This window comes from Phocoena phocoena, chromosome 4 (assembly GCF_963924675.1).
Source record: "Phocoena phocoena chromosome 4, mPhoPho1.1, whole genome shotgun sequence".
In the NCBI taxonomy this organism is placed as follows: Eukaryota; Metazoa; Chordata; class Mammalia; order Artiodactyla; family Phocoenidae; genus Phocoena; species Phocoena phocoena.
Genome location: NC_089222.1, coordinates 75,136,702 through 75,161,182, shown reverse-complemented (window position 1 = coordinate 75,161,182; position 24,481 = coordinate 75,136,702). Strand labels below are relative to the sequence as shown.

Here is a 24,481-nt window from a genome sequence, read left to right as displayed (position 1 = left end):
TCAGAGAAGATCATCTGTTAAAACATAGGTATCAGTGGCCTTTTCAAATTAAGTTAGCTAGTAGAAAAAAAATCTAATACATTTTATATTTAGTCTAAGGTTAGGCTGGAAGAAAAGGCTTTTGATTTTTAAAGGCCAAGCTACTTTATTTCATGAGCCAAGAGATGATACAATTCAATGGAATGAAATGTGTACCTATCAAGATGACTTTTGCTTCTAACAATTTTATCTTTTTTTTGAAAAAAAAAGGGAGAATTTTAAAAATCATACATCATTTCAGCATCTTATTTTTAAAAAACCCAACACTTTGGCATAAGACAAATTTATACAATTAAACACTTCAAAATATAATATGGCATATATTACTTTTCCATAGGGCATCAGATGCTAATAGGTACTTTGTTAAAATAACAAAAATCATATGAAAATCAACACAATACTTCATTTATTTATTGTATAAGTTTGGCAAAGAGCACAAAACTTCAGCAACATTTTAAACATGTAAAAAAGTCAAATGCTGAACAGTACTGGAAATCTTTTTTTACGTAATTAGTAATAATGAGTACACATGTAGGGTTCTGCAAAGCTAGCAAAATACAAAGGGTACTTGGCTTCTAAACATATACCACAAACACACACACACAAAAGCAATATAATTTATCTTTACAAAAATTACAGCCAAGCAATAAAAAAGAATGTTAATAATGAAGATACTAACACGTATGTTCACTACATATATCTTATACCATGAAATGCTACACTTTGTACCCTGAAATGCCATGTGTAGAGAGCCGAGCAGAGTCAATCAGTTTAGGCTCATCACTGAGGTTAAGAATTATCTGAGCATTTAATGCTTGTATGTAACATACTCAATGAAACCTTGCTATATACCAATTCCTAGATCACATATCTGAGAAGTTGTGTCTTCTTTGTTGGCAGTGTAAAATTTTTGACTAGTATCAAAATTCTGGTAAAACACACATTGAAGGCATTTTCTAGTGTATGCAATGTTTGGGGGCATTAAAGAATGTGGAAGAAATTCTTAGATTACACACTAAGTTTCTGCTGAGGTTTGTCAAACCAAACAGCTCAACTATAAGGCAAGGAAAATTAACCCCCTATAACAGATTAGTGGGTCTTACCAAATAAAGATAAGAATTCAATCTTAGGAAAAAACTCCCTACATAAGCAGATCTGAAACAGTGGGCACTAAAACGAACATCTAAAAATTACCTAACATCTTGATATTCAGTCATTGGTTCAGAAGCCTGACAATTTGTTGGTATATTTTATCTAATTAACATTTTTAGAATCAGCACCAGTCCCCAAAACCTCAAATTATAATATTTAATCTTCACTAAAATACACCCTTTTGTGCTATATTAACACTACAATCAAATTAAAGAAAGCTGAATTTACTCAACTTATTATATTTTTGTGTATACTGGTAGCAACTTAAATTTTTTTATTTACTTGTGCTTCTGTTTTGGGGCACTTTGATTGAAGAGAAACTCATTTCACAGGATTACATCTTGCTAAAGCATTCCTTAGCATTGGTCCAAACTTGAATTCCCTTTAAAAACAAACAAATCAAAAAAAACAAAAACAAAAAAAAAAACTTTTAAAATGTGATTTTGAAAGAATTCTGAAAGCCCAAGTATTTGGCTTACTGGTATGCTAAGTTTTACTTTTTGGGATAATTAACAAGTCCAGCAAATAGGACACTTCTTCTGGCAATACCTAATATAAGTCAATGTCAAATACTTTTGAAAAAAGTAATAGAATCATTTGTTTGAGCCTATCTTCAAAACAGAAAGAACTCCTACAACTTCTTTTTGAAAAACTCATTTACTCTATTCATATCATTTTATTTATAAACCAAACAAGTTCTCTAATATTTGAAACAAAAGAAAAAACTTATTAGTCTAATAATTAAATATAAATTAATGAATTATTAATTTATTAGTCTAATAATCAATATTTTGATAATTAAGTACTAAGTTATCAACTCCCTTTCAATGGTTATAGCAGGCAATTTAGCAAAAAACTAATATGCTATAATATAACTAACACGCTTAAACAAAAATGCATGTTTGAAACTGGGAAAAAGTGCATGTTCGTAAAAATGTAACAGTAAAATCTAGAAAGTGGTAGAAATAAACGTATGTTTTCAAAAAACAAGATATATATTTGCCAATAACTGCTAATTTATGAAGAAAGAATATTTTCTTTAATATTTAAGCATTAAAGTTTGTCAATATTTATTGAGGCTTCAAACAATAGGAAAAAAAATTAATCTTTTTAGCTTTTTTTCCTCCCTGATGGAATACAAAAAAAAAAAAAAAAAAAAAAAAAAACCCCCACAAAAATCTTTTAAAATGTCCCCGATTGCCTGGATAAAGTAGTATCTAATGGAGTATTCGTTGGTAGAATGGATAAGATAGATCTCATGTGCACTGTCCTAGTAAGACATCCATAAGACAGCAAATGAAAAAACAAAAGCTACACACTAGCACATATAATGCAATCCTGTTTTTGTGGGAAAGGAAAGTGTATATTTTCTAAATGACCGTATAAGTACAAATGAGTCTGAAAAGATAAACATGAAGATGTAACAGTGTTGGGTTTTCAAAAAGGGATTTGGGGAAGGAGGAGGAGAATTTTTACTTAATATGCTTCTGGCTTATTTGAAATTTTTACAATGAGCATATATGTTATTTGTATAATTTTTTTAATCTAAAAAGATAAAATAACTTGAAATATATAGATACCCACATTTACCAAAAAAAGATGATGTTTATCTTGACTTCTCGTACTTAATTTTAAGTTTCTAAAGAAAATAGCACTGTAGATTTTCATATATAAGAATCTACTCCACTTAGGCAAGAAAATAAAACATGAAACACTGTAATACTGTTCCTAAGAAATAAGGTAAACATACACTCTTACTAATCTCACGTATTTCAGGATACACCAGATACCCAACAGTGTGTCTGCACATACCTACAGTAATATCTTGTTTATCCAGAGATTACTTTTTAGCACCCCTCAACCCGCTCACCCTAAGCAAAGTGGCAGGGGGAAAGTCCTTTGAGCCATTACACAAAATCTGCATTCTTGGAAAAGAAGCAAATGGGAGATCACAGGAACCTATTAATGAATCTTTTATAGGAATAAAACAAAACAAAACCACTCTAAAAACCTTTGTTTTCTGATCTTTCAGACCACCAAAGAGTTAAAAAGGCAGATTAGAAAGACGGTAAATGTGAAGCAGCAGCAGGAGCTGATGGGATGACAGCAGCAGAGACAAAAACACCCCAGACTACAATATATTCAAGCATCAGCATTTGCAGATTGATCAGTCATGGTTTTAACTTCCCTCAAGTGACCCCAAGATCTACAACATGAAGTAACTTACAATTTCATTGAGGCATAACTATAAATTTGGCCCAATGACTAATGTGTGAGTCTGTTGTTTCTGTCTCAAAACATCTTTGTTGTCTACTGCTATTTCTCGTCATACAAGTAAAAAGGGCTAAGAAAGTGACAGTTCCAAGCCAGAAAATACAAACTTTGGACAAATTAAAGCATAAGAGTGTTTGTATGAGTATGATTTTTTTCCCTCTAAGAATGTCTTAATAAATATGGGAATCCATCTTACTATGTGATATACTGAGATAAAGCATGTTAAATCGCTCAATAAATTGCGAAGTGCTAGAGAAATGTAAAGCGTGGGAATGACTGGTGGTCGCACAGGCAGATCCTGGGTTATGAAGAAGAGGTTAAGGAATATTTTGTATTTTGTTCTTACAACAGCGTTTTAGAAAGATCTCCATCACTGCCAAAACATTTATTTTAACCAGAATAAGCTTCAACGTCCTTGCCTTCTACTGAGATGTCAACTACGTGAAGGGTTTATTCTGACAACAAACCATAATGAAGCCACGGTTTCCCAAAATAACGCTGAAACCATTTTCCAGTCGAAGTATATATCACTGTTAGGAATGGTACTGTACTGCCCTGTCGAAGGGCAGTAACCCTGGGACATATAACCAAAGTACTGTTGTTCATACATATTTTCACATACAAGTTATAAACGGGGCATACAAATTTGGAACTTTAGATGAGTAGAGACTCGGTAATTGATATTTTGATTATGACCCTTCTTTCAAAATTAAGTAGAAAAACTGGGAAACATTCTGGAAGAGGAGAAGAATGGACTTAAAAATGAAAATGATAAATACTTTGGTCCAAATAAGAAACCGATTTTAAAGAAATTTGCAGGCACTTCTGAATATACTTGTACCTTCACTGAAACCAAAACCTACCTTTTTGCACATACTGATCTGCATGACTGCATAGCTTATGAGGGCCTCCTTTAAATCATGGTTCTTTTGTTCTTTGAAGCGTTCAATATCAGCCCAAGCATTTTTGACAAATTCTCTGAAATAAAAGGTATAGTCATTATTATTATTCTTATTTAAATTAAGTAAACTACATATTATAAATTTGAATAACCACTTCTCATTTGAGTTGGGTTTTTGTCTATACAGAGGAAAAAGCTATTGCGTGTATAAGATAGTTCTATTTTTTCTCTTCCTAAAAATTACAGTGGGAGAAAAAGCATACGGTCATACACTCATCTACATTTTAATAATCTCTATTTTGCCACAAGAATTCCAGCTTCAAATTATTCCCATAAAACAGATGTAAATGGCTCCCTGAACCAGCTCATAAGCCTAACAGATGCCACATGAAGTTGCCTTCCTGGGGTCACTGGAAAACATACATTCTTTTCAACAAGATGGATTATGTACCACATTTATCATGTGCTTACTTTAAATGACAACTACAGTTTTTAAAATTCTGAGAGCAGTTTGTCTTTTTTTTTTTTTTGGCTGCACCGCCTGGCATGCGGAACTTCCCTGACCAGGGATCGAATCCACACACCCTGCAGTGGAAGTGTGGAATCTTAACCACTGTCTTTTTAACTCTATTCATGAGAGTTTAGTTTGACTTACTTGATGCCGGAAGTTCTAAAAATTAACAAAATCACCTCCAAATCAGTGATACACTCTTGGTCTGCCTTGGTCTACTCAACAACTATCAGATGAAAACAACAATATGAAAAACGAGCCCAACAGTCATGGCAGACCTTTGAGAACAGAATTTCTAAAAATATTTATGGAATAATTACATTCCAAGCCCTATGCAAGGTGTTGGGACATAAAGATGAAAGAGACATAGTCACTGACTTTGAAGGGTTTGTAATTTAGCCAGGGACAGTCACACTGGACAACCAACCACCCAATACAAAACTGCCATGCAATAGTGGCATGAACCAAGTGTTATGACAGCCTGTGAGGATAAGAGAAAGCTTCACAAGAGAAGTAATGCAAAAGCTTGGCACTGGAGAATGATCAGGCTTTTAACTGACAGAAAAGGGCAGAGGGAATGTGCAAAGGATAGAAATCATGAAAAGTACAGGAAAATAATATTATGAAGCTTAGATACGTTCTTCTTCCTCTTTCCCTGACACTAAAACAACTGTTTCTATGCAACATGATTTTTGATTACTCAAATTTCTTAGGAATACTCAATCACTGCATTTTAGAAGAACAGGCTACATCCAGGGACACTGGTGAAGCTGGGAATGGTTATAAACAATCTGTCACAGAGTCTACATGTCTAGCCATGTTAAAACACCACAGCATTTTTACCTGCCTTCCTGATTTTTAGACTTAAGTTGTTGTTCTCCTTCATTTATTTGTTCTTCTAGCACCTTTATTCTGGCTTCTCTCTGCTCTGGAGTTTCTTGACCAAAGAGCTTGGTAGTCATTCCCTTCAAAGAAAATGTTCTCACGGTCTAAAATGAAATAGAAACAGATAAATGGATAAACAACACACATACACTGAAATATTATTCAGCCTTAAAAAGGAAGGAAATTCTGACACATGCTACACAACATGGATGAACCCTGAGGACATTGTGGTAAGTGAAATAAGCCAGTCACAAAAAGACAAATACTGTATGATTCCACTTATATGAGGTATCCAAAGTAGTGAAATTCAGAGACAGAAAGTAGAATGGTGACTGCCAGGGGCTTGGGTGGAGAGGGAAACTGACAGTTGATATTTAATGGGTACAGAGTTTCAATCTTGCAAGATGAAACAGTTCTGCAGGTTGGTTACACAACAATGTAAATGTACTTACCACTACTGAACTTTACCATTAAAAATGGTTAAGATAAAGATCTTATGTTCTGGATATTTTACCACAGTTATTATTTTTTTTCTAAAAAGGGGAAAGAGCCATTTCCTCCCTAGCTCAGACAGAAAACACCACACAAGCCTTACAACCAGGGGGCAACTAATAAGATTTCTAACACTGGAAAATATGGAAGAATCAAAAAGGGAAAAATTTTAACCGAGCTTCTTCATCATATGGAAAACTTCTAGGTGACGTATTAGGCAAGTTACTTCTTTATGTTAGTGATATTTTTTCTAATTACTCTGTGATATAAAAAATGATAAAATTCAACAGGCAACAGTGAAAATAAACTAAAGAAACTATTTAAAATCTGTGTAACTCACACTAAAACTTGGTATCTATTAGTAAAACAGGATGCCTAAATCCAAGCCTCAAGCTTCACTGCTTTACCATTTTCTTATTCTCCGGAGTTTACTGAGGGAAACACATTTAGGAGTAGAGAACCAAGCTCCCTGAAAATGGACTGGGAATTTCCCCTGGATTTTAAAAATAAATCAAGACAGTGTCTACCTGTTTCATGGTCAGAGGTCTTTTCCCACATATCTCTATGTGAGTAGCCCACAAGCACTTTCACAAGTACAGTACTTGTTAACTATGAAATGATTCATAAATGGTGGCATTGTAACTGCCTTTTTTTTTTTTTTGCGGTACATGGGCCCCTCACCGCTGTGGCCTCTCCCGCTGTGGAGCACAGTCTCCGGACGCGCAGGCCCAGCGGCCATGGCTCACAGGCCCAGCCGCTCTGCGGTATGTGGGATCTTCCCAGACCAGGGGCACGAACCCGTGTCCCCTGCATCGGCAGGCGGACTCTCAACCACTGCGTCACCAGGGAAACCCTGTAACTGCTTCTTTACTTCCAGATTGTGTGCTCTCACCATGGCGGCTTTTTTATTCCAATGAAATAGCTGGACAGTAGAAAGCTGATTATAAAAATGATCTAAGTCCAATACAATAAGATAAGGAATTTTCTTCACAAGTATTCACTGTAAGCATTCAAGAATAAAGTACACAAAAAGCTCCCTGTTAGGAGAGAGGCGCCGATTCTAAAAGGGCAAAGTTTTTCAAAGTTAACTAAAATTTCTATAATATACCAGGTAAAATTAAACCTGGCAAAGGTTATTATTTCAATCCCAAAGAATAATGTTTTTTCACTTGGACTTAATCAGAAAAGAGATGGTTCTTATTACACACAGCAATGTTGCCAAAATTTCTTACAACACTATATAATACGTGTTTTAATGGCTTACATCCTTTTATATCAAGATCACAAACAAAAGAATTATAAAGTTGCCCACAGATTATTGCCCTGTAAAAGCTACGGGCATCCTGCAGCCCATTCCACTTAAGGTTTGCTGTAATAATACCAGAGACCTAAATGGAACACCACTCACCCCAGTTGCCAGTTCCTCACACTGCTGCTTCTTGGATGCTAAGTCCTGAGCAGCCATCTCCAAATCATACTGCATAAGTTCATGTTTCCTGCACACAGCCCTAGGGATGAAAGAAAGTGCTGCCATTTAATTTTTGTGGCTTCTCCATTAATGTGTTAAAAACATTTTTTGCAGGGGTAAAGGGGAGGCATCCACGTCTTACTACAGTCGGAACTTTTATATACAGAATTTTCAAGTTTAAAATGTAGTAGCCCAACCTCAAAAATTTAATCTAGCAGAACCTAAGCATAAAAACTTTATATATACTTAAAACAAAAAAGGTTGTTTTCCAGATACTTGCAACATTTTTTTCAATAAACACACCATTATCACATACATTTAAAAAAAGCTTTTGTATAACATAGGAACTAATGCTATAATCTCACATAACAACTGAGTATTGTTTAAAAAGACATTATCTCAAAGCTTTCTTCTTTTTATTTAGAAACCTCTATTAGTTTTTATTTTCCTAAAAGTAATCCATGCTCACTGAAAAGAAAAAAAAGGATTCTAATACAGGAATGCACAAAATAAGTTTCAAGAATGCTCTCTTTTCCCCAGTTCCACTATCCAGACATAATTCATGTTAATAGATAGTATATATCGTTCCAGACTTTACCTAGGCATTTACAAATACACATATCCACCCACCCCCAGTAATTCTACATCTTTTCTTTCTCAACTATTTATATACCAAAGACACATATGTTTCTGTATCAATACACATTAATCTTTTCTATAACTTTTAAGAGCTGCAGAGAATTCCACTGTGTTCAGCAACTTTCTTTTGGTCTGTAACTTGAAAACACCTTGGTGTAACTTCTTCTTTTTTTATTTATTTATTTTATTTATTATTTATTTTTGGCTGTGCTGGGTCTTCATTGCTGCATGCAGGCTTTCTCTAGTTACGGTGAGCGGGGACTACTCTTTGTTGCAGTGCATGGGCTTCAGTAGTTGTGGCACGTGGGCTTAGTTGCTCCGTGGCATGTGGGATCTTCCCGGACCAGGGCTCGAACCCGTGTCCCCTGCATCGGCAGGCGGATTCTTAACCACTGCGCCACCAGGGAAGTCCTTAGTGTAACTTCTTACTACTCAAAACTCTAGAAGGAAAAAGGCTAACAATGTGATGTTTTCATACCAGCTACTGAACAACTAAAGGAATATTGCTCCTGTTTTATTAACAGAATTCTTAGGCTGATTTTAAAAGTGATAGGGGACCGTTGGTAGTGCCAAGACTCGTCAGGACATGCATACGGTCTCTCGCTGCCTGGTGTGGGGTTTGCCATGGGCTGGCAGCCGCCCACTTCCAGTTGGCTTTTTACTGAGTTATGAGGTGCCCGGTGTGGGGCGCCAGTCCAACTGGGGCGCTGCTCCTCGCCGGGCCAACCTACTTAGCTGTACTTTTCAACTTTGAAAGTTGGCAGGAACGACAGCAGAGCTGTTGCCTCTTTGAAGCGATAACTTCTCTGTGCTAGTCTATCAGATGAACGGCATTTACTGTTAAACTATTCCCACTGTATACTGTGCCAGGCTTTCTTAATGGAAGGTAGTTTTATTACTTGTGTCCAGAATGATGAAGTTTTCAAAAGAAAAGTTACCAATTGAATTGATGATATGCTGCCCAGTTGCCACTGGACTAGGATAAAACTGATTAAAACTTAAATGGTATTAAATCGCTATATTACTTAAAGTAACCTTTATATCAAAATAAAACATTTTGACTTTAATTTCAAAATCCTTTATAATACTAATGAAAATAAGTTACTGACATTTGTTGAAAGAATACTGGTTTGAGAGATTTGCAGCTTATCTAGCTGTGCCTTGCAAAAAATTAAATTTGTCCACCATGATTACTTAAATTTTGTATAGATTCCTTTCAATTCCATGGCTCTCCTGTAATATTAGTGATAATGTAAAAGCGAGCTTTTGTACTTGTCTCCTAGTAAGATTCCTTTATTTTCTAGAACTTTATTAAAACCAGGGAGCTCTGTTGGCAGTTCCCCTTTTTGACATGGATTATGTTACCTTGTGCTCTGGCTTTCTATTTGTGTCCTGCTTCCCTACCATATTACAAGTGTTGAAAGGGCAGTGATCTAACAGATTACCTTGTCTTTCCATCTCCTCATGGCTTCCTATAAGGATCACTTGAGCTAGGAAAGTGACTGGAAATAAGGCAGTAAAATTCTTGAAGCAGTTGTTAAAACAGAAAGTAGGGGGCAGGCAGAAACCATTTTCTTCTATGTATTACATGTATAACTGGACAAGATGATAGAAAGTACTTTTAAAATCAAAGAAGGGAAAATCAGAGAAAACTGCCATTCCCCACAGCCAGCTTGTTCATGGTATACACTTGTGTGAACAACCAAAGATAAACAGACAGAAAAGCAAATGTAACTTACCACTAACCAAGACCACCTCTGCAAAAAGAAATGAAAATAACTTTTGGCAGGATTCTGTTTCATCTGATATAATTCAGAAGCAGGAAAAAAAGCCTTTTAAAAATACTGAGAGTATTAAAAATAAGCATTTGAAGAAATCATCATTTCTAACTGAAGTGAGCCAAAAGGAGAATTATGCTGGGGTATAGTTTAGTGATCCACTTTCTCCTAGTGTTCTTCCAAAGCCTCCTAGTCACTGGATGGGAAGCACCATTGAAAATTCCAACCAAAATAGGGAGTTGATGGCAGTACACTTTAAAACTCTCCTAAAAGTTCAAACTTACATCTCAGATTCCAGTATGTATGTAAAACACAGCTTTTCCAAAATCCCTGGACTCTTGAAAAGCAGTGGTACAGAAATGGAAAATTACCTTGTTGCAATATACAAGGGCAAAAGATGAGTTTAAAAAATTACAAACATCTTGTATTATATTTTATATTTTGTAAATACTGTATACCATGTATTACGTGTATATTGTTCATACTTGAGAGGTACATTATAGTTTTTTTATTAAAGTATGCATTTTGCCCTGCCCAAATGGTAGGTGTTCTGTATATATACAATGGAGAAATTTTAAGCGTGCTAAGGCACATGAAAGGCCAATTTATTTGCAGAAGGTACTGAGATAATTTTTCAAGAAACAGCTGTCGAATCTCAAGGTGAAGATCTCAGTGTGAACAGTTTACTAATGCACTACTGCAGTTTAAATCTGTGGCACAATCATTGTAAACATGGGGTTTGTCTATGTTCCTCTAAATTGATTTCTGCCTTCTAATCTGTAATTACCAGAAAACTCCTATTCCCATTTTTACCAAACTTAATTTCTGGTTTTTGGTTTATATCCATTCAAATTTAAAATTTTAATGCCAACAAAATCGGTTGTAATCAAATTTTAAAATAATAATAATTTGGCCCCCAAAAAAGTGATAGGAAAACAATTCATTTTTCTAAACTGGACTATCTCCCAGAGAATTGTTTGGCTCTGTAGAAGATACTATAAAAGGAGAAGACAAAGTCCTGACTTGACATTAAGAAGTTTTACAACCTCACTAAGGAGATAAAATATGCAGGTATGGAAAAAATTACAGAATTTAAATGGTAATACACAACCTAGCGACAGATTATGCTACACACTCAATCTGTACTTTGCTTCCAATCTTCAAACTGGAAAAAGTAGAACAACATACAGACAGACCTGAAGTCTGAGACTAACAGGTTTTATCAACATAATGCTTCAAGCAGAGGGCTCATCTCAGCTATGTCTAGCACTCTATAACACACAGGAATACAATGAGACCTCATTCAATATCTGGGGGAATTAACTCATTTAAAAATCTTTATTTTAGAGTAGTATATGAGTGGTGACCAGCCACAGGGCTGCATCTGGAACATGTACTATACTTACCTGAGTGCTTCTGCGTAAAAAAGATACTCCTTTAACTGATCTGCATAATGTTCTTCATCTTCTAAAATATCATCAATAGAAGACGCATACCTATTTAAAAAACATTGCAAATGTATATCTCAGAAATAACTAAATTTCCTTGTCAATTGCATTATTATGAACTTTCATCAAATCTTTAACTGTGGTCACTTTTAAGTCTTTTGTCATTTACAGATAGTTCTAGGTGTATTCTGATGCTTTTGCAAAGATGTTCCTATAAAAGGGTTTCATCTTCAAGGAATTCATGGAAAAGACTGACAAGTACAGGTTTCTGGTCACTGACTATACTGCTGAACTGAATGAATAAGCATTTTCAGAACTCTAATGGAAAACTGATGAATTCATAAAATTGCTAACAAAAGATCAAGATGAAAAAAAATTAATTACATGGGACTGAGTGAACTGATGAGGATGATTATAATTTTTGTGACTTTCTGTTTGAATAAAAAAAATGTGATGTAAAAAAATTTTTTTTAAATAAAAAATATTGCATAGAGTAACCTTTATCAGGACACAAAGTATTGAAGTTCTAAAGAAGGGCTATTCAAAGTGTGGTCCGCAGACCATTTGCTACCCATGAGTGACAAAAGCAAGTACACAAAGTGAGAATAAGCATTTAGAAACATTTAATGACTTTTTAAAATTGAAGTACAGTTGATTTACAATATTATGTTAGTTAGTTTCAGGTGTACAGCAAAGTGATTCAGTTATATATATATATTTCTTTCAGATTTTCCATTATAGGTTATTATAAGACACTGAATATAGTTCCCTGTGCTATACAGTAAACCCTTGTTGCTTACCTATTTTATGTACAGTAGTTTGTATCTGTTAATCCCACACTCCTAATTTATCCCTCCCCCCTACAGCAATCTTTAATTACCATGACAATTTTATTTAATTTACCTAAGTGTTCTGATCAGCAAGGTCTTCGAAATAGAAAAACAAAGCAAACAAAAAACGGTCCTTCTTAAGGTAGCTTAAGAAGCACTGTAATATCTTTTGTTCAAATATATTACAGAAAGGGCTACAAAATCTGTAGAAAGAGTAAGAGTTTAGTATAATTGGTACATTAGTGTTCCTGGTAGCAACTACATACAGTAATGCCACAAAGCTACAAAAGGAAAAGTCGAGCAAGTAAAGATTACAGAAAATTTTAGAAGCCTTATTTTATTCTAATTCTCAATAGCAACCTCTGCTTTGATCTGGACAAGCCCTTCACTGTCGTGCCACTCTTGTTCCTGGCCTTGAGTCTTTTGTTGCACAGAAATGTGATGGCTTTCCACACTACTTCTCCAAATACTACCATACGTATCTCAACACCTCTAGAAATCTTCCCAGACTTCTTTAGTCCTAGTCATCACTCTACTTCTGATCTCTTATCAAAAATTGAGGACTTAAATTTTATCAAAGAAATGTCTCTTGTGTTGGTTTTCTCTGATCACATTATAAATTCCCTAAGGACATGGGCTATGTCATTTACTACTTCTGTATGGTATAAGAAGCATCCTTTTTTCAAATCAATTCTGATTCCCTAGCATGGGCATAAAAGAAAAATATATTTTATGTCTCCAAGTCCTCTTCCTGTAGACAAGTAAACAAGTTTACTGAATTCTAAAAACAAACAAAAATCTACCTTAATGCTCACTGAAAAGTGATGTGTTTACAGTATTTATAAAAGTAGACAAAATATGTATTCTGTAAATATAAATTTACATTTGTTAGAGTGTGGAATTTCCCCTATGTGACTGAAAGACAGCTTGAGAATCATTGTTAACAGTAGGAAAAACTGCCTTTAGTTCATAAATCTACAATTCTGGAAAAGTTAATGTTAAGAAAACAAAAAAGAAGATAGGTAGCTGGTGGCTTGAAGATAGGAAACATAGTGTAGGGATAAGCAGCACATCTTTGGGTAGAAAAGGGTAAATGGTAAAGATTTTTTAGATATCATTACTAAAATTAATTTTATTTAACATTTTAAATAAACCAAGTAAAGGGATAATCCCAAATTCTTGCAAATACTAAAAATGTCCAGTCAACAGAATGCAGGGAGACTTAACAAAATGGTTGAAAAGCAGCCGGTCAGCTTATATAACAGCCCCCCCAAAAATAATACTTAGATAAAATAAATATATTTTTGTCTTTTTATTATTCAGTTATAGGAGTTCTTTATATATTATGGTTGGAAATGTTTACTCCCAGTGTGTGGCTTGCCTCTTCATTATCTTAATGGTGAGTTTGTGTTTGTGGTAAAATATAATGTAAAATTCACCTTTTTAACAATTTATTGGTGTACAGTTCAGTGGCAGTAAGTACATTCATATGGTTGTGCAACCATTACCACCATTCATCTCCAGAACTTTTCATCTTCTCCAACTGAAACTGTACTCCCACATTCCTTCCACCTCCAATGGTGTCTTTTGATAAGCAAAATTTTTAATTTTGATGAAGAACAATTTACCATTTTAAAATATTTTCTTTTCATATCCGCTTTAAAAAATCTTGCCTACTCGAAGGTTGCAACAATATTCTATGTTTTCTACTAAAATAAAACCTGCAATTTTAGCTTTTACACTTATGTGTATCATCCAAATTGAATTAGTTTTTACGTAAGGCGTGAGATATAGCTCAAGGTTCATTTTTTTGCATGAAGATATCCAGTTATTCCAGAATCATTTCTTGAAATGAACTATGTAAATGTGGATCTATTTCTGGACTCCATCCTATTCCACTGATCTCTTTATCTCAATACCTTCTGATACTATAGCTGTATACTAAGTCTTGAAATCAGGTAATATATTCCAGGCTTGTCCTTTTTCAAGACTGTTTTGGCTATTCTATGTTCTTTGAATTTACATACAAATTTTAGAATCAGCTTATCAATTTCTAGTAAAAAGTTACTGGAGTTTTGATTGAGACTGTGATTTAGGAAGAATGGTCATATTAACACTACTGAGTCTTCCAATCAATCTATGAACATGGTCTAGTCTCGCCATTTATTTAGGTCTTTACTTTCTCTCAGCAATGTTTATATATAAAGTTTTCAGTGTAGAGGTCTTACACATATTTCATTAAATTAATCTGTAAGTCTTCTGTTTCGATGCTATTATAAATGGCATTTTTAAGTTTTTATTTTCCAGTTGTTACTAGTATGTAAAAACAACTTTTTTAATATATTCATTGTGTATCATGCATTCTCATTAAATTCAGCTATTCCATAATATTTTCGGTTGATTCTTTATGATTTTCTACATAAAAGATCCTGTTAACTGCAAATAAAGAGAGTTTTACTTCTTCCTTTCTAGGATGTATGCACCTTATTTGATTTTCTTGTCTTACTGCACTGACCAGGACCTCTACTACCATTTTTACTAGTTGTGGTGGAAGCAGACAAACTTGCCTTGTTCTTGATTTTAGGAGAAAACACCAATATTTCACTATTAAGTACAGTATTACCTGTAAGTTTTAGACTGAGGAAATTCTTTATATTCCTAGTTTGATGAAAATTTTTTTTTTTTTTTTTTTGCTGTGCGCGGGCCTCTCACTGTTGTGGCCTCTCCCGTTGTGGAGCACAGGCTCCGGACACACAAGCCCAGCGGCCATGGCTCACGGGCCCAGCAGCTCCGCGGCATGTGGGATCCTCCCGGACCGGGGCACGAACCTGTGTCCCCTGCATCGGCAGGCGGACTCTCAACCACTGCGCCACCAGGGAAGCCATGATGAAAATTTTTACTGTGAATAGATGTTGATATGCTTTTTCTACATGTACTGAAATGAACACATGGGTTTTCTTCTTTACTCTGCTAATAGGTGAATTGAACGGAAAGATTTTTGAATGTTAAATTAATCTTGCATTCCTGAGATAAACTTCTTTAAGTCAAACTATATACAGAGAGCACAATATAAATGCCAGCAAACTTGATAAAAATAGAAGAACAGAAGAATCACTAACACTTCACCACTAATGTCACCTCAGGTTCTACCTTAAATTCTCTGGGTACTTACACATCCATATGATGACCAGCACTCTGCAGTCCATCACCCATTTCTTTTTCTATGGCACTCCACTCACTAAGAAGAAAAAGATAAAACCAAAAACATCATGAATTAGATATGGAATATTATTAAATGGACTCTTTTACAAGGTTGTTTTCTAGCTAGCTTTTAAACAATGTATAGTATCTATTTTGGATTTATTTTCTGTGACTCGAACATGCTCCTTTCCCCGAAGTTTAACAACTAAATGCAAGTGAAGGCTTTAACATATTAGTTCAAAAGTTTGTATCTGCTGCTGTTAAGTGCAAAGAAAGTATCATACAAAACAGTTTCTGCTTACAGACAACTTTCTCAGCTAGGGTGCCTATTTAAATCAACTGTGGCGCTTTTAGAAACTATGAATGCTTACCCTGCTCTTGATCTACTTAATTAGAATCTCGGGGACAGAGCTGAGGCATGCATATTTTTAATTACTACATGGATGAGTCTGATAAACACACATGATTACATGTCACTATCTTAACAGGTCACAGAAAAAGTGTACAGAAATAGTAGGTGTACCATAAAACTTTGATAACTTGCACTAAAGTTGCATGACAAAGTCTACTTAAAACCACAGATCATTTTGTTGTCATTTCAGTGAAAATTCTTGAAATAAAAATTCCTTTTTATGGAAGATGCATATGTATATTATAATAAAGAGGGAAATAAATCTATAATCCTAAATACTAAGAGATGACATAATTTGATATATTTCCTTCTAGTTCTTTTTATTTGCTCATTTTAATATGGCTGAGATCATGTAGTATATGCAATTTTGTATTATGCTCTTTCTATTAATAGTATTTCCCCACATTATTAAAATAACTTGTTCTCAGCATTATTTCAGATGGCAACTCATAATTTTTTAACCATGTTCCTGATCATTCAAGATTGTTTCCAATTTTTCTGCTATGTATAATAAACACCTTCAATTGTATATATCATAAAAGGGAAAAAATTAAAACACTATGGTTCTGTTAATCTGTAGTTTTTATACACTGTTCTTAAAATATCAGATTATACGCTTATAATACTAGAAGGGTAAAACCGTACATGGTTTTTAAAACTGTCAAGGAAGGAAAACAAACATAAATAAACATATCTCCTTCCGACAATTTTTACTCATATGTTTACTCTCAAAATAGTAATAGCAACAGTTAACCTTTTTTTAGTGCTTTGCTGTTTATAAAATGAATTTTTAACATCTCTAGCTATATTATCTAAAGCCACACTTCCAATGCCTACAAGACAACTCTGCTTTTATATACTTCTGTCACTTCAAATTCAACATACCTAAAGCCCAGCTCTTCACATGAAAAACAGTCTAGGGGTTTTGGCAGATTACAGGCATAACTAGCTAAATCTGTAATGTAGCAATCACAGTTAACACAGCTATAGGTCACGTCAACAGAATTAATGGACAGTCCAGATCAACTATCTATTGGATGTTCCACAGGTACTTCATCCATCTCATCTTTGAGCACCTTTTAATGTGCTACCAACTCAAGGTTTGGTAACCAAATTTAATTCTTTTGTTTACCAAACAAGACTAAAAACTAGTTCAAGAAAGGTAAGACTTAATCATCTATTTACTCCTATTAAGTCGTTAAGTGCCTGATAAATACTTGGCATTTATAGGTTGTAGGTAAAATGAAAGAATGAACTGATAAATGAATAAATGTGAGGAGGGAAACATGTACTGGGTTCTATGTATCAGCCACTACTACTAGGCACAAGATCTCTCCCCTCAAGATATACATAGTCTAGCCCTTGACTACTCAAACTGTGGTCTATGAACAGCATCACACCTGGAACTTTTTGGAAATGCATACTTGCAGGACTCATTCCAGATCTACTGACTCAGAATACTCATTTTAACCGTTCTCCAGGTGACTTGTATGCCTATTACAATTTAAGAAGCATTTGCTAAACAAAAGGTTCTAATTGGGGTCCAGGTATATGCCAAGGATTGGAACTAGAAAATGTGAACCAGTTTAGGGAGGGAGAGGAGGGAGAGGAGGGAGAGGAGGGAGAGGAGGGAGAGGAGGGAGAGGAGGGAGAGGAGGGAGAGGAGGGAGAGGAGGGAGAGGAGGGAGAGGAGGGAGAGGAGGGAGAGGAGGGGTCCATTAACAAGGAACTATTAAAGTATAGAAGGAGGGACTTCCCTGGTAGCGCAGTGGTTAATAACCCTCCTGCCAATGCAGGGGACATGGGTTCAATCCCTGATCCGGGAAGATTCCACACACTGCAGAGCAACTAAGCCCGTGCGCCACAACTACTGAGCCTGAGCTCTAGAGTCCGCATGCCACAACTACTGAAGCCCGTGTGCCCTAAAGCCTGCAAGTCACAACTACTGAGACCACACGCCACAACTACTGAAGCCCGCATGCTCTAGGGCCTGCATACCTCCAACTACTGAAGCCTGCATGCCTAGAGCCCATGCTCCGCAACAAGAGAAGCCACAGCAATGAGAAGCCTGCGCACTGCAATGAAGAGTAGCCCCTGCTCACCGGAACTAGAGAAAAGCCTGTGCGCAGCAACAAAGACCCAACGCAGCCAAAAAATAAAATAAAAAGTATAGAAGGATTTAACATCAACTTTATAAGAGGCTTAACTGCTATCATAAAGTACTTAATGGGTGGATAACTGTCACAGATGAACCAGATCAAAGAGGGTAATAAATCTTTTGTAGCATCTGATGAAGACTATGGACCTTTTCCACTAAGGAGGGAAAATCACAAACAAAATTTTCCATGTAATTTCAGAGACTTCATGGATTAAAGACCTAAATGTAAGACAGGAAATCATAAAACTCCTAGAAGAAAATATAGGTAGAGCACTCTGACATAAATCGTAGCAATATTTTTTTGGATCTGTCTCCTAAAGCAATGGAAACAAAAGCAAAAATAAACAAATGAGATATAATTCAACTTAAAAGCTTTTGCACAGCAAAGGAAACCATCAGCAAAATAAAAAGACAGCCCATGCAATGGGAGAAAATAGCTGCAAATGATATGACTGATAATGTCCAAAATACATAAATAGCTCATACAACTCAATATCAAAAAACCCGAACTCAATTAAAAAATGGACTGAAGACCTGAATAGACATTTTTCCAAAGACATACAGATGCTCAGTACTACTAATCACCACAGAAATGCAAATCAAAACCACAATGAGAGACTTCCCTGGTGGTACAGTGGTTAAGAACCTACCTGCCAATGCAGGGGACACAGGTTCGAGCCCTGGTCCCACATGCTGTGGAGCAACTAAGCCCGTGTGCCACAACTACTGAAGCCCGCGTGCCTAGAGCCTGTGCTCCGCAACAAGAGAAGCCACTACAATGAGAAGCCTGAGCACCGCAACAAAGAGTAGCCCCCGCTCACCACAACTAGAGAAAGCCGGCGCGCAGCAACGAAGACCCAACACAGCCAAAAATAAACAAATAAACTTATTTTTTTGAAAAAGATTATTAAAATAAAAAACCCACGAGATACCACCTCACACCTGTCAGAATGGCTATCATCAAAAAGAGCACAAACACCCAATGTTGGCAAGGGCGTGGAGAAAGGGAAACCTTGTACACTTGTTGGTGGGAACGTAAACTGGTGCAGCCACCGTGGAAAACAGTATGGAGAGCCCTCAAAAAACTAAAAACAAAACTACCATATGATCCAGCAATTCTGTTGCCGGAGGGTAGGTTCTTGTTTTGTCACAGAAATAATTCAGAGACGAGACACAGAGGCCAAGTAAGTGAAGTGAAGATTCACTGAGCAACAGTATACTCTCAGGAGGGAGAGCTGGCAAGCTCAGAAGAGCAGCTGCCCCTAGCTCCTTTTGGCAAGCTGGTTATACGGGGTGTGAAAATGGGTGGAATATTCATCAAGGAGGGAGGGACTTTGGGGTAACTTCCTGGCTTTCATCCAAGTTCCACCTTTCTGAGAGGAGGGGCTGTTTTTGTCCTTGGTCTTCTCAGATCTGCCATGGTGTCAGGTGCAAGAGGGGTACTGCTCTGGCTGCAATGCTAATTCTATTGTAATGAGGGTATAATGAGCAAAAAGTTACATTCAGACATAAGAGGTTCTCACCTTTCTTTGCCTCTAGGACCCTGTCATTGCAAGATGTATGGTTTCCTGTCATATGACCCATGCCTCTCTTCTCTGCTCATATCTGGCTAACTGCCTGCTCTAACAATTCCACTCCTGGGTTATAAATATGAAGAAAATGAAAACACTGACTCGAAAAGATACATGCACCCCAATGTTCACAGCAGCATTATTTACAATTTCCAAGATATGGAAGAAACCTAACAGATGCCAACAGGCGAATGGATAAAGAAGTGTGGTATATATATGTGCATGTATATACAGATACACATACATACACACACACACAATGGAATATTACTCAGCCACAAAAAAAGAAATTTTGCCATCTGCAACAACATGGATGGACTTGGAAAGTATTATGCTTAGTGAAATAAATCAGACAGAGAACTGTATGTTATCACTTATACATGGAATCTAAAAGAAAACAAACTAGTGAATATAATAAAAAGAAACAGACTCACAGATATAGAGAACGAATAAGTGGTTACCAGTGGGAAGAGGGAAGGAGGGAGGGGCAAGATAGGGATACGAAATTAAGAGGTACGAACTATTATGTGTAAAATAAACAAGCTATAAGGATACATTGTACAGCACAGGGAATATAGCCAATATTTCATAATAACTTTAAGTAATTTCAGAGACTTTAGAGAATCTGAAGTCCATCCTTATCTCCTAGCTTAAGGAATCTGAACTATAAAACCACAAAGGTCCCTCCTGCTCTAGTATTTTACAGTTCCATTAAGAAAGAAAGGAAAGAACTCCAAGAATGCCCAAGGGTCAAGACTCTGGAAAGGAATAAAAATATTATTACAACAAAAATAGAGGTACAGAACTAAATTTAGCTGCCCAATCTGGTGTTCATCAGGGATAGAGGCATGGGAGGCAAAGTCTCCAGCCCCAAGCAAGTCTGTAGTAATAAGTTTTATTTGTTTATACTTCCATATATCATTTCATTTAAACAAAGTTCCATGCTAAAAAAGGGTTTGGAAATCACTCTCCCCATTTAACCCCACAATTGAACAGATATTTAAAATTGGGCTCAGAGATCTAACGTGGTTTACTCAAAAGTCAGGCATCCAATGAGAGGCAGAGCTGAGATTAGAATCAACTGCCATCAGAGTGTTCTACCTACTAATCCCAACCTTCACTTCCTTTTTTTGGCTTTCTTAATCAAATGAGCTCTTTAGGGAATTCCCTGGAGGTCTAGTGGTTAGGGTTCTGTGCTTCTACTGCAGGGTACACGGGTTCAGTCCCTGGTCACGGAACTAAGATCCCACAAGCTGCATGTTATGGCCAAAAGAAAAAAAAAAAAAAGCTCTTCACTGCCACTCATCAACCACATGACCAAAAAATAAATTATAGAATCCTTCAACAAAATACATCCTGTGCGTCTTTGAGCTCTGAGGTATATGACAAGGTTTGCATATCCCTGATCATGTTTACACATGACTCTGAAAAAATTTTCTTTTGCAGTTTCCTGGAATCCCTTGAAAGGAATTATACCAACTGAATCTGGGAAAGATGTTTTTCCTTGGTTGCTTCTGTATGGATTCACAATCTATGAATTAAGATGAGTATTTTAAAATGTTCAATTAACAGAATATAACATTTTAGGCTATTAGCTCCTGACAGCTTTCATTTGCTTCAAAAACTTTAGTTACTGGCACTTAAAATTCTCTTTTTTCTAAGCCTTTTGCAGAGTGAATCCTGCCTGTGTATTGTAAAAAATAAACAGAAACCTCAATTAAATAGAGTTGGAAGACTAAAAGGCGGAGCTCTCATGCCCTGTGTCCACAGCAGAGCCCAAGAAGAAGAAAGATTCCTCTTCTTTCCTGGCCAGGTCTCAGCCAATGAAAAGCCACGGAGACTCTTTGTTTACTCTAGCCCTCCCAACTTCCTTTTCCTCTCTATGAAAGCCTTCTCCTTCCCCTGTCCTGTGGGAACTTGCATGAGCTTTGCCATTGTTGCAGCCTGGAACTGCAATTCTCTGCTAATCTTTGCTGGAGAAATATCTGGCAGTCTATTTGTTTCAAGTCAACAGTGTTTGGTCCAATTCTTGACAGGCAGATCTTACAAGTTCCTGAAACTAGTGAACATATAGACAAGTCCTATAAGCACCTACATGGAATGACCCTTTGGCCTGTCCTAAATTGAATCAGGTGCTATATCCAGGAGGAAGCTGCAAAAAGCCTAGGAACTCAAGAAGAGCAAAAAATGAACTCCCATACTTTAAAAAACAAAAACAAAAAAACCCAGCAACACGCAACATGAACATATTACAAAAATCTTCCCTGTTTCTTCTCTGTGCATCTAATTCCTGCTCATTTCTTACTTACAAGTAAGTTTAAGTCTTGTCACCTTTCCTTCCCTCTTTGACAGTCTTTTTCCACTCATAGCTCAATCATTTTCTTAATCCATTCTCTCACTTCAATCTCTCATTTAGCAAAAAGGCATAATTTTACAAAGTGATTGGACATATATAGAAAACATTTAAATTAAGAGACAAAGCTGATGAAATCAGCTTTATATTTCTTCCCCTCTCAAATTCCAAACCAAAGAACAGAAACACATTAAACTTTTTTCCAGTTATGTGACTCTCAAGCTCTGGATTTTTTCATTACTCTTTTTTTTTGGCTGTGCCGCGAGGCTTACGGGATCTTAATCCCCAGGCCCTGGCAGTGAAAATGCGAGTCCTAACCACTGGACCACCAGGGAATTCCCTGGATTTTTTCATTACTCTTATGGTCAGTGTAGTGCCACTGACCGTAAGAGTAATGAAAAAATAAAAAGGAAACAAAAAGAAAAGATAAAAAACACTCATTACCAATTGGTACTGCTCTGCAATCCTTTCCCACATTCCTAAATGATACCCTCATCAGTGCTTCTCAAACTGGGATACTTCATCTTGGATATCTGAAGCCATCTAAGCATGGCACAGTTTTTCTGAAGAACGAATTTTAAGTTTGAGGCAGGGAAAGTTACACATATGCTTAAATAACCATGGATGCTCTACAGAGTAAAATGTAAAATTTGAATAAACTGACAGAACTCAAGTCTTCAAAGAGATTCTGCACTTGCCACAGCTGCTTCCAGCCAATCCCCCAGGGAGCTGGTAAGGGGAGATAAAGGAGGATATGCAGTAGTATCAGTTTAAGAACTCTCTTCTCCATTAGTTTGAGACCGACTGCCCTATATCACTCCCCTCAAGCTTCCTAACCACAGAATCACCCACCTGTTCTCAGCAGAGACACCTGCTTTACTAAGACAGGGGCCAGCTAAAGTGGCCTCCTGCCACATACTGCTCTTCTCCTTTAAGACAGCTCTGTGCCTTCCTCTCTATCTTCTCTCCCATCCACCCTCCTACCCTTGCTCCCCCGGCAAAAAGCCACCACCACCACCACAAAGAGGCCCTATACCCCTTCAAGAATAACCTCAGAGACTTTTCTTAACAGACTTATCAGTAACTTGCTGTCTTTCCTTCCTTAACCCTCTCCTGTCATCCCTAGGACCACTGCATTATATCACTCAAACCAAACTGCTCTCCAAATTAACACCGAAGGTTTACCCACCCATTTCCCCTCCTTTCGACTAAATTCAATTCCTCTACAGTATAACTCCAACTTCTTGAAGTGCTCCCTTCACTTGCTTGACACTGCGCACTCCTCATCAATTTCCCAATGTCTCCCTCACGTTCTTTTTCTTTGCCTGACCCCTGAACACAGATATTCCCCAAGGTTCCGCCCTTGAGTCTCTCACAGACTTACCCTAACCCTCTAACATTATCACCTTAACCCTACATTAAATATCATTCTATTAGGATGTAACTTTTATATACAACTCATATTCTCACCAGCCTCTTACACTGCAGATCCAAATTTCCAATTGCTTAATAAAAATCTTTAAATCAAATGCAATCTATTCAAAACAGAACCCTTTAATTCATTCCTCAAACCTGTTATTTTTCCTACATTCTCTATCACAATCCTCCTAATCATTCAGCTGCCTGCAAATGAAATTTTGGTATCTTTAGCACCTACCACGGTAGCAGGAGCTCAGCAAATGTGTGCTGGATGACTGAAAGAATCAATTGATAAATCTTGTCATTTATGTCTCCTTAATAGTCCCTACTGGCAATTGCTCTGGTTCAGGCTCTTGATCACCTGCTTAAATTACTTCAACCACCTGTGGTCTCCTTGGCTCACTTTTTATGAAATATTTTAGATGTAAAATGACTTTCTGTTAATTTACTGAGTTAGCAGAAAGGCGAATCTGTATAATATTTATCATGAGACATTAATGCAAATAATTTTCTTTACAATTTGATTCAGCCAAGTGACCTTTCATCCACTTGCCTCTCAAATTAACACAAGTCCATTTATTATTTACAATAAATGTACTACTTTTGAGAGTGTCTGATTTACGTTAATTATCATATGAGCATATTCCCAAGCTTAACTAGAGTTCCAGTTTGAGTAGTATTCTTAAAATCAGGGCTGACTCACGCATAGATCTAAAAGCAGGTAAGTCGCTCTTCATGCAGCTGACTTGAATTTGCCTTTCTTCCCATTATTCCTGTTTAGACATATACTCCTATCGTAGTTATGAAGAGTCTACATGTTTACAATATTAATATGCTTCTCTTCATTAAAAACATCATATAATGCTGATATGGTCCCATCTTCCATTTGATCAACCAAGACATATAGATAACCTGTTACTCAAATTAAGTAAATATGTAGCCATATCTCG

At 36.3% G+C, this 24,481-nt stretch overlaps 1 protein-coding gene across 2 annotated transcripts in view; it reads right to left on the bottom strand.

The window, feature by feature from the left end:
* Positions 1-422: 422 nt before the first annotated feature.
* SNX4 (sorting nexin 4) overlaps positions 423-24,481 on the bottom strand; it is a 62,289-nt gene continuing 38,230 nt past the window's right edge. For both annotated transcript variants that reach the window (XM_065876321.1, XM_065876320.1), the window contains exons 9-14: positions 15,590-15,655; positions 11,546-11,635; positions 7,663-7,762; positions 5,721-5,866; positions 4,329-4,443; positions 423-1,573 (exon numbers count right to left, since the gene is read on the bottom strand). In XM_065876321.1, the coding sequence (XP_065732393.1) occupies positions 1,526-1,573; positions 4,329-4,443; positions 5,721-5,866; positions 7,663-7,762; positions 11,546-11,635; positions 15,590-15,655 (565 nt within the window). In that variant the 3' untranslated portion in view covers positions 423-1,525. The remainder of the gene's footprint in view (positions 1,574-4,328; positions 4,444-5,720; positions 5,867-7,662; positions 7,763-11,545; positions 11,636-15,589; positions 15,656-24,481) is intronic.